General features: G+C 44.4%; 1 protein-coding gene across 1 annotated transcript in view; it reads right to left on the bottom strand.

Annotated features, from left to right (window-relative positions):
- GRIA3 (glutamate ionotropic receptor AMPA type subunit 3) overlaps positions 1–18,515 on the bottom strand; it is a 166,443-nt gene that overhangs the window by 46,691 nt on the left and 101,237 nt on the right. The window contains exon 10 of the mRNA XM_035891946.1: positions 8,417–8,793. Coding sequence (XP_035747839.1) covers positions 8,417–8,793 — 377 coding nt within the window. The remainder of the gene's footprint in view (positions 1–8,416; positions 8,794–18,515) is intronic.

Raw genomic sequence — 18,515 nt, 5'->3', positions numbered from 1 at the left:
CCCAAACCCTCTGCAGTGCAGCTTGTGGCTTGGCAAGTGGAGAAAGGACGGACGATCTTAAATAAAAGTGTATACTCCCCCCTACCCCCACGTATTGCAAACCCAGCACGTCCCTAAGCAAGGTGAACACAGACCAGTGTTCTGGGGTACAAATGTTTCACCCCTGACTGCCTGATACAGCCACAGCCAGACGCTGGCGAGCAATGAAAACACAGCTACGACAATCACAGCAATCAATGCACCATATAGAAACGACCGGCAACGCACGCCTCCCAGCCCCGTTCTCATTCTGGCAAGTGCACACCCATGTCGGATGGCATTAACGGCTGCCAGCTGGGCAAACAGAGCAAGTAGGTCAAGAGCATCACTCCTCCAAGAGTTTTCTCTGCTAAATATTGTGCTAACGACTGCATTATTGCTCATCAGACCGAGGTTCTGAACATGGTGTTAAAAAACCCTTCCTGTGATAGCAGAGGTCAGGTTTTCCATCTTGAGATGTTTCAGGTTGAGCAAAACTACCCATTTTTTATAAAATGCCTTTGGATATTAAAATCTGCACTCAGGCCTGGCCTGATTGCACAAAGCAGCTTTCACCAGCACAGCTATTACAGTGGGGTAGAAACAAATGACTGAAAACCGTACATTAAGCACTTAGAGTTTAGAAAAGCTCTAATGGAGATTTAACAGACTTACTCTAAAGAATTCTTTGGTTGAGCCTGAATCCAAAGTGCCATAGGCTATTTCGGTTTGTTTAGCCAGGTCCTCTGCACTCTCTATGGGAGAAAACATCCTTTCCACCGTAAGGAAGGCAGCAAGATTAGCAGTGTAGGAAGAGATAATGATGAGAGTGAAGAACCACCAGACTCCTCCAACAATTCGCCCTGAGAGAGATCTATGGAGAAACACACATCATCAGATTGCTTTGAAGACATTCCTTGATTTGTTGTTTTGTTTTTTTTTTTTTTTTTCATTGAAGAATAATTCACATTCATGACCCTTTTGCTCAGATGGTCCAGGTACCTGTGAACAGGCAGACTGTGAGCCAGCTCCCAAGAGCCTTCCTCAGGAGAGCAAACCCGGCATGCATCTGGTCTTACCTAGTTAAACCCTCTTTCAGTGAAAACAAGGACAGTCCATTAAGAAATAATTCATCTGAGCCAACCCCATTGGAGGCTTGGAGAGGAACAAGCTTGGAGGGGAACAAGCTCTCCTGACTTCCACTGGAAGACCCTTCACTGGAGAAGTCTTCTTCCAGAAGACTTTGCCTTCTCTGCTTGCCCAGCCTTTCCCTGAGGCTGGACAAGCCTGCTGCGATATGCCAGCATCGTGTCTCTTTGGGGGCTGCCCAGCTTGGAGGACACAACCATACCTTTTACTGCATCGACTCTCCAAGTGTACGACGTAGTAAACAGCAAAAAGGAATCAGAGTAAACATGCAAAGGAGTAAACCAAAAATGATCCAATATCCTTCTCTGATCACAGGAATTACAGACTGAATCTGCATGTTGAAGTGAGGAAAGAGGCTGGTTTCTTTTATGCTTTATGTTAATTAAAATTTGCATGTTGCACTGTTCCAAGTCAAGCCTATTCCTGCTTTATAACCACCAGAACCACAGAGAAGGAAGCAGAAAAAAAATTAATTGTGTTCTGGTTTTGTTGTGGTTTTTGGTTTTTTTTAAAAGGCTACCATAAGGGCTAAAACCAAAAAGCCTATTTGCCAACGCCAGAACCACAGAGAAGGAAGCAGAAAAAAAATTGTGTTCTGGTTTTGTTGTGGTTTTTTTTTTTTAAAAGGCTACCATAAAGGCTAAAACCAAAAAGCCTATTTGCCAACATATAATTACAAAATGCCTAGTGGTCAGGTGGTCTAGATGCTGTCGGTAAGAGCTCATGATGCTTTAAAGCAATTGAAGACCAAGCCCAAAATACCTCTTTGGGGCTGAAGGATGCCAGTGCCATGCTGCTCAGCTGGGTGGGGAATTTCACCGCCGTGTACAGTGCTCATTCCCCAGACACAGCATGCTGACCAGGAGGCACTTCAGGAGCTGAGACAAAGCTATTTCACATTTTCTCTTAACTCTACCAATACCAGTGGAGGAAGAATCAATCCCAGACACATTAAATCTGTGGAACCTGGGTGCTGTAGTCCTCAGTTTGTGTAAAAGGAAGAAATAGATAGCAAGAAAACTCTTACCTGTTTATTTGTTTCCTTCAAGCCCCTCAGTGCCATCCCCAGACAGTGGGTACAAGTTGTCCTACCAACAGATGGAGACAGGAAAAAAGCAAAAGTCTGGTGATGTGCCCCCACCCCACCCAGGCAGGGGGGTTAGCTGGTAAACTGCCCAGTCTTGGCCAGAGCCTGAGATTGCCTGAGCCGTTAAAAAAAATCTCATTAAATTATTAAGGAAAAAAGAAAGAAAGAAAAATAATCCATCCAACATTAAAGAACACACCAAAGAAAAAAAATAGCCAGCACAATAAAAACCGAGAGAGCAATCCGGAATAGGTTAGAGGAATGTGGAGAAATGAACTAAGAGGGGAAGCACGGCTGTTCTCCACCCTCCCCTGCCCATGGCACTGAAGCAGCAGCTCCCACGGGGAGGGCGGCTGCCGGCTGGCTCCCCGGGATGCCGGCACAGCTCGCACCCCAGCCACCGCCACACCAAGTCCCAGCCAACGTGTGAGGTGGTTCAGGTGGTTACAAAGCTTAGGGAAGCCTGAGGAGCGAAGCATCACCTCTTCATCCATCAGGAAGTGGTGATTTGCGAGGTGTGAACTCCGAGAGGCATCGCCATCGCCCTGGCCTGGGTGCACTCCTCAGGGCAGGCACGCAGCCACCAGACTGCCAGCAAGCGGGGGAGGCTTCCCTGCCTTTCTTGAGGGGCTCCCAAGAGGATAAAAGGCTTCCGAGTTTCAACCTGAACTGTGCTGCAGCTATGCTCACTAGCAGAAGGCTCCTGACCAGCTGCAAAGGTAAGTGCAGTAATATAAACCCAGAATAATGTTGTAAATCAAGGAATCCCTCTACCTCACTCTACGTTCTTTGCAGGCATCAAGTGAGTATCCTGGGATTTTACAGATGGTTAAAGTCCTTTCTGGCCAGCTCCCTTTACCAGTTTGGGTCATGGCTTTAGCTGCTTTGTAAAACTTGATACACCCCACACCGAATCAGCCCCTGACCTGGGCTGATGGAATTTTAGTCCCCTTGGAGCCAGCAGGGAGAAAGAGAGGAGACAGACACCCTCAGAAAGAGATTTATCTCACTCGCTGTAGCGTGGGCTAAGTCTGAAGGTGCCCATCTGTCTCGTGACTTCAGAGGGAACCGAGATGCCTAACTAAAACACAGCCTGTTGCTTTTAGATGGCTACGTCAGGTGAAATTCATCTTCCCTTCATTCGTTCCTTCACTACATACTTTCCATCTTCAGAGAAGACCTGGAGCTGAATTCCTCCTCCCCGCAGCGAGGTGGGCAGTTTCAGAGCCAGACTGAGCAGCAGCCTGGCTAGCAGGTACAGCAGATGAAACATCCGCTTGCATACAGCGAGAGTAGCTTTAGCTGGGGTTTCCAGTTCCCATGGCCCTCTTGCTTTACAGTAGGTCTTGAAATAGGAAGATGAAAAAGTGACTTGCCAGGGCGTTTTGATAAATTCAGTGGAACTACTGGGAACAAACCAGTATGTGTTCATTCTCCCTATAGTTTCCCATAAGCAGTCTTACTTGCATTGGTAGCTGCCCCTTCCGCTAGCAGGACAGATGGGTTGCTGGGATGAAGATGTGCAGAAGACAAGCGTTTTCCAAACCAGTGCAACCTCAAGCTCACACTGCTGAAACAGTAAAAAGCCCGTGTCGAGCTGCACGCTCGTACAGCACATTACACACAGAGGAAGGTAAAAATATCTTGCCCCAGAGATCTTGCAACCTGCATGAACCAAGTCAGACAGATACAGAAGAAAAAGTGGAGAAAGCTGAAAGGCTGGGGAAGGTGGACATGGCTGGATCCCTTGACAGAGAAGGTGCTGCCCTGAGGGTCCTACGTGCAAGAGAGGGAGGGGTCTTGCCAGATGAGGACCAGAGCTGTTCTCAGAAGTTGGGGGCGTTTGAAAGAAAACTGGATGTCACTACAGAGTTGTTTCTCCCAGAGTCTTCCAAAGAGCACGAAAGGGAAGATTAAACTACTATGAAGCAGTCTGGGCTGGCAGAGCTGTAACTGGCAGCCGCAGAGGATGGGGCAAAAGAAAAACAAACCAAACCACAAAGCTGACACTGAAGGAAAGACAAACAGACAGAGAGAGAGTTGAAGAACAAGAACACGGATGAGCACGGCCTGGCAGCCTCCTGGTCCAAAGGGCCCCAGTTCCCCCCAGTCCATCTGCTGATTTGAAGACTCCTTATACCCACTGCAGGGGCTGGTGTAGAGGGATGCGGGAGAAAAAGGGTTAGTACATAAACACTGGGCTGGTAATAAGAGAATACTTGCATGGTTTGTACTGTGAACCACAGAAATGTTTGTCCATTACTCAGATAATAATTATAGAAAAATCAATCACAGCTTTTAATGCCAGCACCACTTTTTCTGATGAAGACATACCTATCCAAGTGTGCAGGGCTGTGATTTAAAAACAAACAACTAATGCTTTATCCCAACATGTTGTTTTCCAAATTACCTCAATAAATAGATACTTTGCACGACATTATTCTAAAGTGAATTAGCATGTTAACAAATGAGAGGAGTAACAAAGACCTGGAATAACAGTATTATAACTCGATTATCAAAAAACAACGTCAGACGGTGTTTTCAAAAGGAAGTAAACAGGAAGAGTGCATACCTTGAGAGGAAATTTAAAAGGAAGCATGGAGTCAAATGAAAGCAAATTAGTAACAAGAGAAAAACAAAATAAATATACAAAATCACATTCAGTTTCCAGGAGAATAATACATTCAAACAAAACTTCATTTATTTATCAAAATAGCTTGAATTCTGTTTCTACTCATGGCCATAAACCATATTTGATTTCCTATAGTGCGAAGAAATAATAAGCTTCTCGCACTACTCAATTTTTAATTGGGCTCTTCTGATCGATACAAGACAGCCGTTATATTGACAAATAACCCTGAACAACTCCTCGTCTAGAACCCCTTCATACCCTGAGCATCGGTACCTGGTACCCCCTAAGCTGGGAGCTCGGTCCCTTGCTCTCACACCCGGCCAGCCCCCTACCTCTCTGGCCGGCCTCGCGCGGCCAGGCGGCCCTCACCTCTGCTTCTGAGACAGACCACAATAAATAACAGCATCTAAAGCGCTGACTTGAGATGCTTCCATCATAGGAACTGGCAGTGGGAGTTTCAGAAACATCTAGCTACCCAGCTCTCATTGCTATTTTGAAAGTCCCACCTGGTCATTCCCATGGCCTTTAATAGGAGTCTCTTGAGTCTTCTGCGGTGAAAACAGGGATCTAGAAATATCCCGTCTTAAATGATCAACCTCATGAGATAATTTTTAATGAACCCTCTGTCTTCTTCCATCAGCAATTAATTAATCTAGCCTCTTTGTTCCACATGGATAAAGAGCAAAATGAAAATACATGCTCTCATGGAGATTTCAAAGATACTTTCGCTCAGAACAGTGTTACAAATTTGACTGTGTTTTCTCCTGATTCCATTTGCTGTACACATCTTACATGAAAGCAAGTTTAATAATCTACTTTTATCCATCAAAAGTGAATTTTCAATGCTTTAGCTCACTATGCAGAAAACACAGCAGCCTTTGATAGCAGAACAAAACTGCTGGAACAAATGTTGGTTCCATCAAGGGATGCACTAACCCCCATCCTTTGGCTGCTATCTGATTCCGTTTAGACGACTCCTATTAAATACAGAGAGGAGAGTATAGGGATATATCCTCTGGAATATCCACACAGCATACTCACCGAGGATAGATCTAACTAGGCATTAGATGTCACAGCTGTTCCGCACAAAGGCAGCTGAAAGAGCCTTTATCAGCAAGTACAAAAGTGATCTCTCCAGACTGCTTGTCGGCATCTCTCGACAAGTGCTGTGCGCTCTCATATAAGAAATTTATTCAGACAAAACTCACAATGGAAGAATGAAGCCCCTTTTAATGGCAATAAAATAGTATGAAACATTCATATAGTCAATGTACTGTGAATGGCATAACCTTACAAAGATATGGATTAAGAATGGAATACTTGGGAATAGTCCCTTCTATGGAAAAGAAATTTGACATTCAATCAACTTAAATCAACATACTGGTCAAAGGAACAGTGTTTCTGGAATTTAAACCAAGGTATTAAAATTCTCTTTTTTTTCAGTAACAATGCCTGTAACTGCCTGGAATCTGTTATCATGAAAGATAACAAACTAACTGGACAACGTCTTCAAACGAGGGCTATGCATTGATACTGAGCTAATAGCTTCCGATGGACAGATAAAATAAATAGGTTTACTGCTGTCTCTTTATTTTGTAGGTATTTCCAAGGCACTTATCATGGTAGTATTGAAAAAAAATAGAGTATGTTCCACTCGTTATATAAGGTAAATGGCTGAACATGTCGAAGAGTCACATGAGAGCTTAACAAAAATCCTATGCACTTCTATTTAACTGTCAATAACCAGACCTAGCGGAAACAGTGCAATGCCTGCAGCTTTCCATGTGATGTCCCAGTGCTTATTTCCCGGTCCTTTATATTGGGCACACACATGGTCAACAGCAATTTAAATGTTATCACTACTCATCACCTTTAACAGCAAGCAGAGGAGCAAAGTTTCAATACAGAATTGAGGAATAAAGCAGAAACAGAGTGTATAAACAGGAGGAGAAGGCTGACACCTGTAACTATACAGGGGGGCTGCACACCCAAACACTGGGAACTCCGCAAAAACTAACGCATGGCCATATCCAGGCAAACACGTGTGTGTCTCTTACGTATGATATATTTGCATGTGTCGGTAAGTATGGAATTGAATTGCTGCTACCAAGACTTTTAAAACATGCATGATGCCAACGGGCATACGCCAGTGTCTCTGAAAGTCCTGGATTTCGCTGCGATCTTTAGGAGATTGGAATGTGCACTGACTGTGAACTTAAAGGATCGTTATTACGTTAGAGCGGGTAAAATCACGATCCTTTCCATGAAACTTCATAGGAGTTTTGTCACTTGCTTCAGTGAGGCGACTTGAGAACCCTACCACTATATGGACCAGGAAAACCTGGCAACTTTTCAATGATTCAGGTATTGGAAAAGGTGCACAAACAGGGAGACTGACAAGGTGTTACTTTGAATATAAGTGCTTAGTTAGAAAAGATCTGTCTCTCTTGCTTTAATTAGCAACCTCGTTAAAGGGAAAACCTGCATCCTGTTTGTACTAAGCAGGCATTTTTAATAACCAAAATAGCTGTGAAGTGGTTATTAAAATATTGTCATACAAAATATAACTAGTGCTCCATCACTAAGAAAGTAGATTATTTTACTGCTTATCCCAGGCACATCACCAAAGTATTTTACCAGTGTAAATGTAGAAACATTACACGTCTATTATTCAAAAAACATCCATGGTATGCATTGTTCAATTAGAGAGAACTTCACTATTTTCAGGTGGTTTTCAAAAGGCTTCTTTAAAAAAGAAATATAGTTCTACAATAGTTAATACCAGTGCTCTCTCTTAAATTGGAACGAATATCAAACATGTTTTACTACAGCCTTATTCAGAAGGAGTAAGAAAAATCTTTACGGAAACTGGCAATGCTTATTAGACCATGTGGACTACAAACACAGGGACAACAGATTAGGCTGCCCTGAAATAACGATACACATACAGGGTAGCACGCACTAACTGCTAGAGGGGCACAAACGGAGACATGAACACATGAAAGACGGTGGTAAGCAAATTACTAATAGATGAAAGGATGGTTCAAGAAGAACAGAACTAGAGAAATTAGGCACAGGAGAAAGTAAAAAGACTAGCAGAAGCCATGACGGAGGTGGAGGTGTTTTAAAATGCTGTTGCATGTGACTTTTTTTAAATAAAGAATTCTTATTTTGCAAAGCAGCATATGTTATATGCACCAAGGAGATGACCGTAAAATGAGATATGCAGCAAAAACACGGTAGCCCTCCAAGCATTGCTGAAAACAGAAAACCCTATGCATTTTACAGCCTCAACATGGTGTATATAAGTTTGGCAGAAATGCATACATGGCATTATAAGGCAATGCCACTCACGCTGAAGGTGAATGTTAGCAAGCATGGTGGCTTGATGATGATGCTTGGCATTGAATGGAATGTCAAAATAAAAAATTTGGAATTAAAAGTAAATTGGAAAAAGTAACATATATGCACCATGGCATCAGAAAATGACCATAAAATGCAAAAAGGTGATGGAGTGATATGGAACAAACCTTGGAGAAATATCGCATCCTTGCTGCATAAAGGCACCCAGGGAAAACCAAAGGCTGTTAAATATTCCAAACTCATTTGGAGGGTCAGGAGGATTCTGAGGGTCACGTGGTTCTTCACTGCTGTCTTCCAAATGCCATTCGTAAGGGCTGAATCTGCTGACTAGGAAAAGAACTACGCTGACGCCAATGTAAGCAAAGACTATACACATCCAAATTTCGTAAGCCAAAGGATCCAGGAAAGAGAATACGCCCGGCTTAGATTTCTGAGGCTTCTTGATCATGATGGAGATGCCCAGGCTCATAAAGGGTTTGGAAAAGTCTATGACTTCTTCTCGCACCAATGTTATGGTGAGGGGGGCAACAGCTATATCTGCTCTCTGAAAAGGGAAAACAAACCCAAATTAGTTACAAAACAGTTGCAACATCATCACAGTCTAGAGTCTCAAGCTAACAAATTACAAGAGTGAGTAGGAAACATTTTCTTTGCTGCCCATTTTGCAGTCACTGACGTTAAGGATTACATGATATTGTTAGAAAATTATTAACGAGAAAAATTACAATCAAATCTATGCAAGGGCCTCACGACAGAGGCAGATATGTACCAACATGTATTTATGTTTCTATTAAGTTAAAACGGATGAAGAAACACGACGCAAACTGGACAGTGAGATGGCATCTAAACCAATGTCATTTTCTAGAAATGGTCTGTATCCAGCCATCTGCCTTGGAGACGTTGGGCAAATCATGTGTTTGTTATATTTTAACTTTCTCTTTTCCATTCTTTCAGCAAGTTCTCTTGTCTTACTGATTAGTCCAGGATCTCTAAAAGGAATCTAAGAGAAGTAATGAGTCACTGAATTTCAGCTGCATTTTGGCACTAGCACTTGTATGCTCCTTTGAAACCCCATTGCAATAAGGGATAGAAGATGGTAAAATAGTGGAGTGATAGGAACCAGGCAGCCCACCCTTTCTGTGGTCACTGAAGAATAGTAATACAGATTTGTGAGTCCCTGAGAAGTAAACAGCCTGGGTTATCTGAGAAGAATGCAAAGCAGTATTTTTCAGTATAATGTATGCCATCCTATTTTACAGAACTTATAGCTCTATAGATCTCTAACATAGACCATGCTCCGGGGCTGCGTCACCTGGAAGCACAATCTCATCTCATTGCATCTCTCATTCACCAGTGTGTTGGTGAACACTGAACCAACACCCTCCCCTTCAATCAGCACATCTTTGCTGGATTCCATGGGAGGGTAAGAATATGAAGTAAAAAAAAAAAATTACTTAGTTACCTGATTAAAAATAACATTCCTGAATAGATTTTCAACATACTTAATTGTATCTGTATTTCTATGCCAGAAAGATTCAGGTCATGCTGTTTAAATAACCTAGCCTTGATTCAGCCAAGTACCCAAGCAGGTGTCAGCATTTGCAATGGAGGGGACTAGAATGTTTAAAAAAAAAAAAAAAGGGCCTTTTTATTTAAAAATTATTGTTATGAGAGTCTATGTACCTACATACACTTTTTTCGTAATCTTCTATTTTAAACACTGTAACTATTCATGTTGTTGATACTTTTAAAGATGGCCTTTCATTGGTCATTACGAATTTCAGAAATAAAAAAATTCTTAGGGAATATTTAACTTACGAGTACCTAAACCACTATGTACCTTTTAAATCAGGTTTTTCTTTCCACTAGTAAGTATGTAACTCTTTCTGGTGGAAAAAATAAAACCCAATTATGTAGAAGACTGAATAAAAGTTAATAGGAAATGTTAATAAGTGATTAAAATCTGTACCATAAAATAATTGAATATGCCTTTATGTAAATTGGATGGTGATGTACGTGACTTTCATTAATATCTGATTTGTTCCTCCTCCTACATAGTTGTTTTCTTTTTTTTTTTTTTTAAAGTTTAATAAGCAGAAAAGGTGAAGGCTTCTGGTAAGGTTAATCTCGGTATCACAGGCTCTGGGCCAGCTGGTGCCCCAGCAGCCATGCCCCAGCAGCCGTGCCCCAGGCACTTACTCAGTGTTTTAAGACTGAGTCTATGGCAGACCTGCCAAGCTGAGGCCCGGCCCTGTACGGCCGCTCTGTGATGTGCCCGTCTGCACAGGCAACTCCTGCGTTTGCTCCAGCCACTCGGGAACATCTCTCAACATTTTGTACTGGCCGGTGCGAGTACAAGGTGCGTGTACAAGTTCACTGCTTGGAATAATCAGATAAAGCGTGCCTGTGCACGTAAGGAAGCCATTCGGAAATCACGGCCCTTGGTGTACCCTCCCGCAGCCCTCCTCAGCCCCTTTAGACATCCATGTGCACTAGGACGTTGCCTTTCCCCTTGAGTGACCGCCTTCCTCGAGGAGAAAACCCTGACCTGATTTGTGCTCACTTACTGCAAAAATCTAGCTTAACGTGGCTTGAATATGAAACCCGAAAATGCTGGCTGCCTTTGGATGCCTGGGTGATTACTGGCTCTGCAGATGTATGCGTTAATCACCTAAGTAATAGAGAGACTTGGGGGGACATAGGGAGAGTGTGGCCAAGGGACCGGATGATGCTGGAACTTGTTCCCTGATGAACTCCCCCAAAACATGTATTTGTCTGGTAGCTGCTGCTTGTTGAGCTACTGCTAAATGTCAGATGTCTGCAGTCAGTAAGTATGAGATGCACACAGAATATCAGTTTTAAGTGTAGTCAGAGTCCATGGCTGGCTGGAAGACCAAGCGTTTTGACCATGACTACTGTATGTTGCATTTAACTAATGAGGTACTTACAAATTAATCCTTATTAGAGTAAGCTTAACGGATCAGCCCCCCTGCAGAGCCTTAGCAATGATTCCACGCGAAGTGAAGCCTAGGTGGGAGCAGATGCCTTACTGCCTGGCACTTCTGCACGTGGGCAGCCAGCCTTGGAACAGCTCGTCAAGATTGGAAAAGGCTGGTTCAGCTATAATAGTTTCTGTAGCATTTTCCTGGACTCGGAGAAATTTAATTCTCCCAAAGTAATATTTTAATTGCCAAAGTAGACACGGTGGAGCTCTTCCTAAGTGCTGATGCAGTGTGCAATAAAGTCTGTATCTCCTTCATGAGCAGCTGAGTTCATGCAGGATGCTCCTGTGGGGTCTTTGGGAGGATGAAGCTGATGCTGTGCTGAAGCACAGATAAATCTGTTTTTAAAGGCCTGATTGTTACGACGTCCTCATTCACATTGTACAGTATGGATTTCTTTGTAAATTATTTAAAATTGCATTTTAGTATTACAAGGGATAGAAATATTTATTTTTTTGATATATTTCTGTCTTCCTGCTTTCCTAACATTTGTGATAGGCATTCAATATATTGGGAACACCAACAAACACCCTCGTGCCTTAAATGAATATGGCAGCAATTGCTTTCTGCAGAGGGAACAAGCACAGGATCAGACACGGGGTCTCAGGAAACCATCGATAATCAAGGCACTGAGAACAGACCAGCTACAATCCAGCAGCCAAGCCTGGTTCCCCACCACTTCCCTGAACGTTGGTTGGACTAGGGAGGTTAAAAACCAGACCGCGCTTTGCTTATTTATTTATAGGTACAGTATTTGAAATGGAGAGCTTATGGAGAGCTCTAAGCATCCTAAAGGATCATTAATAATTGCAGCACAGTTGTGAATTTCCCTCTCTGTTATGGCTGCAGATAAGCAGAACCCATAAAAATTGATCTCAATTAAAAAGAACACAACCACAACCACAACCATGCCCTTCCCTGTGCAGAACTGGAGGGGGGTTTAAGAACCTCAACAACTAAGCTTTGCTAATCACTCATGACTAATGGCATTTCAAACATCATCTTCACTGCATTTGAGCCGGGCGAGAAATGTCACGGATTCCTCTGAGGCTTGTTCTGCCTTTGCCTACCAGTGTGGGAGGGAGGGATTTGGAGAGGACATGCAGCACAGAGGCGCTACCCGCTCTGTTCAAAGATGACCCCAGGGGGCTGCAATCCTCCAGACTCTTAAGGGGAAGGAGAAAAAATAGCAAATGGAAATATCCCTCTACACGGAGAAAGAAAAATGATAAGATGTTCCACCTCTGTAATCCAAAAGGAGGGATTGAATTCTTCTGCTTCCAGACCTAAAGATGAATCTTCCTAACTTCAAAGCCATGCGCTAGAGACAGCAAGAGATACCAGCTCTGCTCCTGCCTGTACGTGCTTCTGGTCATTCATGCTTGCAGAACTGTACCATTTCTAGTGTGTCGCTTTCCCAGAAGTGCGTCTGGGCTACAGCCACTTTGCAAGACCTCTGTGTGACGGGAAGCCAGCCAGCACTCAGACCATGTGGAGCCTGAAGCAGAGGGACACTGCCCGATTTTGATCAGGCCGAAGTAGAGGTTTTCTTTCTGTCCAGTTTCCATCAGGAGCCAAACCTCCAGGCACCCTAGAAGTGCTGAATGCAGGTACACAGCAGCATCAGAAGAGACCGCGCGGGAATGACGACTGACTCTGAGCACAGTTCAGGACTTCTCAGTGCAGACTGAGGTTTCCAGGTATCAGAAAAGGGTGTCGGTCAGAGAAACACATCACCTGTGGCACCTGCTAGTAAAAGCTACCTTGTAAAGAGAGTCCAGTACACCCAAGGATACGAGGGTGTGTTAAGAGGCCAGGTCATGGAGGCAATGTGGTTTTGACACATTAGCTCACACATATTTAAAACCACCAGCTGATATCTGACTAGCAACATGCTGCGTTGAAGACTTAATGTGTATTAGCTGAGCAGTGTTAAAAGGTATTAAGGTGTTAAAACTGCAGTTGGCCCTGTCTGACACAGTTTGTCAAAGTTAGGTCCGTGCGTGCTTTACATGGATGCCCACAGTTCCTTCTGAGACACTACTGCTGTATGCAGATGGAGAAATTAAGGGTGCATCTGCTTTTTGAGCAGTGGACATATGTGCGCTTCCCCTGCCTATGCTCGGACACAGGTCAGCTGAAGTCTGGGACCACGCCAGCGTGGCCGTGTGCCAGGGCTGCGGTCCTGTCCCCCTGCGCGGCGTGGTGCCACCACGGCTTGGCGGCTGCCTGGGCAGGGACCAGGCGTCTGTCCATGCGTGTTCAGGAGGGTCTGTTGGAGCCATAGGGCAGCGGCACCTCGCGGCTGCCTTGGGGCGCTTGTACCTGGGCTTCTCTTCTGTAGAAACCAGGGGCGAGGGGCGAGCTTCTCCCGCTCACGGCACAGTCTGGCTCTGCCACAGACTAAGAGCACATGGGAGGTTTTGAGGAGAATTATGAATCGAATTAGTCTTCCTCTCTGCCACGATTCAAAGACTGTATATGCCATCTGTAGTCTTTCTTCTGCTGCTAGGAGAGCCAGAGGCCAGCGCCACGCAAGGCTGGTTAGTCTGCTAAAGGCAGGGAGATGTGTAGGTGGTCCCGCTCTGACAGACGGCGGAGGCTGCCTGCGTTCGGGGGACTGCCTGTCCTTACATCCCTGCTTCGTTCCTTTATGCTATTTTACATATTGAAAGGTTTTTATAAAGACCCTTTTTTAACCTGAAGAGAGTTTTAAAGGCTGCAAAGTCAGGCTGCTCTTTCCATTCCCAAAGCGTTTGTAGTTACAATTAAGATCTGTGTTAAACCTACTGTCGATTAGCCTCAGCGATGTGAAAAGCATCAGGCCTGGGAGGGAAGGCTTTCCCTGGCTGAATGGTGAGGCAAGAACAGGAGCCTGCTTTAAATGGGGAAGAAGGAATAAAAGCCTACAGAAAGAGGCTTACCCTACGGAAGAGAAAAGGCGATTGTCTGGTGCTCAGCAGCTGGTGGGTACAAAGCCCTCGACACCGGCCTGGCGGGGTGTGCGCGGTGGGAGGTGCCGCCGCTCATCAGCCCAAGCGGTGGGCACGTCGTTAGCGGGTGGATCACCACAGGACCGCACGTGCCTTGCTGGTTTGCTTTGCTGGTTAGATTGAAATAGTGATTCAGTCTCCCAGACTGAGAACGATTTAGCTACTTCCCACTTCTAAAACGTCCAGGAAAAAAGCTTTAGCTATTTGCCATTTTTATTCTGTCAAAAGTTTCTGCTACGTTTTAGAAATACCTCTTAGTTTAAAAAATAATAGTACTTGAATTGGTAGGTTTTTCTCTGGTGGGAGGAAGAGTCTTATTCTGACACCACCAGAGTGAAAGAGCAAAATTAAGGTTTTCTTTAACCTGTATCGACCTTTCTGGATTTATGAAAAATTAAAAAAAATTCATTTTAATGTAAAATTTTATTATTATCACTATTAATTATCATTACTATTATTAGTACTACTACTACCATCACCACCACTAACATCTGAAAACTGCTGACAAAACACAAGCCCCTGTTTGTTAGCTTTTCTCTAACAAGACTTCTGGGTTCTCCTGTCTGAAGCAAAGGAGTCTGGGAATATCTGCTCAACCATTGGGAATATCTGCTCAACCAGAACCCCCTGCCTCCAGGTCTGCCATCCCCGGGCTGCGGCAGAGCAAGCCCTTCTCTGTAACCAGGTTCATTTGTACAGCCCAGTGCAAAGCCAGAAGGCAAGGTCCAAGAGGGCCAGCCGAGGCTGTCCTTGACTTTGGGGGGCCCACCAGCACAGCGGACTTTTATACCCTCCAGCCTGCCCCGATGCGGTACGAGAGAGGGGAGGGAGAATTTCTAATGGGAAGTATTGTAGTGTGTCTATCCCCAGGTAATGTGCAACTCCCGGGACTGTTCCAGTTAGCTTAGTTAATGCAGACCTCCGGCTAGTCTTACAGAGGAGCCAGGGCCGTGCCGGTCAGCTCAGGACCCGCAGGGCTGTGACACAGCACCCCCACTGCTCCGGGTACAGCTCAGTGCACACTGAGTCCCCCCATTCCTCCCTCCCTCCTCCTCCTCGCCTTTTGGAGCCCAGTGCTCTGGAGGCTGCAAGGACCCGGCTGCACTTTCACTCCTGACTCCACGCTGCATCCCACAGGAAGCAAGAGCGACAGAAACAATGAACTGGCACAAACTAAACATTAATTACAGTTAATTAGGCTTTTGGCATTCAAATGACAAGCCATTCACTTCCTATGACTGTCCTAACAGCAATTTTAGAAAAGAGCTGTATGCATGGGGCTATGCAAAAAAAGGGCACAGTATTCAAAAAGCCTGGTAAGGCTTCCCAGCAGTGCCAGGTGGTGGTGGGAAGCCGGCTGGGTCAGGAATCCGCTGTATTTGACAAACGCCGAGTTGCTGTTTATCACTTGAGACAAATGCAATCTAAAAGATTGTGTTTTCTGCCACAGCTCAGTTCAGCTGCTGGATAACTGGTACCAAAACCAATCAGGCCCCTTTTATCCCCCCATGCCTGTCTTCCACACATGCTAATAAAGGCATTTAAAATCTAATCTCCCTCTTGTCTTCCCAAAACGGAATCCAGAGGAGTCAAATATGACAGTCATTTTGCAGACAACGCTCACAGGGACGTTAGGGGAAACGTACAGTTTTAGTTCCCTAATAGAGTTTTAAGCCCCTGAGAGATAAAGGAAAGTCAGCACGTAAATGAGGCACTTGCTCCAAATAATTAGCACTTCTAGAGCACTTTTCATCTTCAAAGGGCTTTATGCACATCCTCGTGAGCGTGGTACACAGCCCCCTCTCAACAGATGGAGAAAGAAGCCAAGGCTATTTCACAGTGTTTGCAAACAGGGCTGGGAAAGGGTCCGGAGGGCTGGTGAGGTTTGTAGGCAGAGTTCAGGGGCTGTTTCCCTACTTACAGAAAGCCAGGTGGATTTCTGCGCAGCACGCCAGCACAGGAGTTCAGCTCAGCAGGATGGGGAGCTAGCTCAGCAGCGCTGGGCTGTAAGCATTAACCTGGGTCTACAGTCAAACCTCAAGGGACGCATCTGACCTTTGAATAATTGAGCACTGCAGTGAAGAGGCTTCAGTAACTGAGCTCGCAGCATGAGAAGAGGAGCTGTTGGGGGTCAGGAAGGGAAACATTCCTCAATTTTTCATTAACGCGAAAACACAGGTGAAAACTCTGCTTCAGAATACAAAGGAACAGACCTTTTTGCAGGGGAAAATTACAATGGCGGGGCGGGTTTGGGGTTGTTTTAAGGCATGGTCTGTGGTGCCTGCGAGGCTGGGTTTTTGCTGGTGTGGAAAGGTCACAAGTATGGTCGGGTCAAGGGGAAGTGGCTAGGGCTCCATCTGATGCCAAGGAGGCAGAGCCCTCTGAGCTTGAGCTCAGCGCGTCCCAAGGGGCTGTGGAAAAGGCAGCTGCAGCCAACCTGTTTATCACAGAATCATAGAATGGTTTGGGTTGGAAAGGACCTTTAAAGGTCATCTAGTCCAATCCCCCTGCAATGAGCAGGGACATTGCAACTAGATCAGATCGCTCAGACCCCTGTCCAACCTGACCTTGAACGTTTCCAGGTTTCGGGCATCTACCACCTCTCTGGGCAACCTGTGCCAGTGTTTCAACACCCTCATTGTAAACAATTTCTTCTTTATATCTAGTCTGAATCTACCGTCTTTTAGTTTAAACCCATTACCACTTGTCCTACCACTACAAGCCCTACTAAAAAGATTGTCCCCATCTTTCCTACAGGCCCCCTTTACGTACTGAAAGGCCACAATCAGGTCTCCCCAGACCCTTCTCTTCTCCAGGCTCAACAACTCAGCCCTTCCTCATAGGAGAGGTGCTTCAGCCCTCAGATCATTTTTGTGGCCCTTTATCCAAGAAAAGGCTGGGTTGAGAAAGGAAAACAGCTCACATTTGTGAGCCCCTACACAGGTGGATCTCACATCGCCCAGCAGCGTCCAGGCTCATCTCACTTGGCCAAAGGCCCAGAGGCAGTGGCCCATATCACACCTTTCCTCCTCTGGTGTAGATGGTCCTTGTGCCCTGGCTGTTAGCAGTAATTTCAGGTTCTCTTTTGTCATGCCTTTTGCATATGGTATGATTATTTTTTTAAGTGAATAAACTGTTTCATTGCTGGTCAATAGCAAACATATCAAAAAGACCGACTGGGTCTAATATTCTTGGTATTTCTTGTACCACACATAGGGAAACTGAGGATTTAGTTTTCTACTGCGATGCAATTATTGGAACTAAACTAAACCTTTGCTTTGGATGTTCTTGATCTACTTATAACCTCTAAGAGAGGTAACACCGGTTTCCCGAATTGCATAACGCACGACGAGTTCAGAAGATTTGCATATCAAACCTCAATGCAACAGGGAAGTGAAGATGTAACCCAGGAGTTCAGACCCCTGTTTACTTTCTCTAACCAGTAGATTTCCCTCCCTTCCCTTAATACAACACTACAAAACCATTGTTGCTTATATAAAATATTTTGTAGATGAATAGGCTGCCAAGTATATAATAAGGCATCAGGACTGACTGCTCCAGAATAAGAAAACTTTTGCAAATCTAGCAATTACTTTAAAAAGGCTGATTCATTTGAAAAGAAATATCTCACCAAACATTTTGCAAGAATGATGATACGTTATCCCAAGGAAATTTTGAGGTGACTTTTAGAAATTACACTCAGCCATGGAACAAAAGGAGGCAATGGAAATATTCACTTCTGCTCAGATATTTTTAATAAAGGAAAGCTTGTTAAAAATAAACTGTAGAGAAGATTTGGGCGGAATCACAAATCATCTCATTAGCATTTTAGGGGAAAAAAGCAAAGACGAAATATCAGCTTGTAAAATCTTTTCTGCAAAGCCAATCTTCTCCCCCTTCCATCTGGTTTATCTGTATTCCAAAATTCTCATTTTCAAAGAAGTTTCTAAAATGGCAATTCCGGACTGTTTTTATTCTTACTAAACAAGGCAATGTACACCTAATATAGAAATAGAAAGAGGAATGCAATGAATTAAGAATTTTTTTTTTGTTTGACAGTTGATTTTTAAAGCCAAACCCAGGGTTTAAAAAGGAAAAAGACGTGGGTGATGTCACACCTGCATTGCCTCTTACCCTGAAAAGCAACCATGGGGTTAACTGAGCCTTTAGTCTCTGGTCAAACACAAACTGACATCAGTGATTCAGTGAGGGCCAGCGTCATAGGATCAGACAGGAGTGCCACCCCCCCAGCACTTACAAGACTGATCGAG

This window comes from Egretta garzetta, unplaced genomic scaffold (genome assembly GCF_000687185.1).
Source record: "Egretta garzetta isolate BGI_Z169 unplaced genomic scaffold, ASM68718v1 scaffold53, whole genome shotgun sequence".
Classification (NCBI taxonomy): Eukaryota; Metazoa; Chordata; class Aves; order Pelecaniformes; family Ardeidae; genus Egretta; species Egretta garzetta.
The sequence above is the reverse complement of the archived record's forward strand: the minus strand, read 5'-3'. Positions and strand labels throughout refer to the sequence as shown.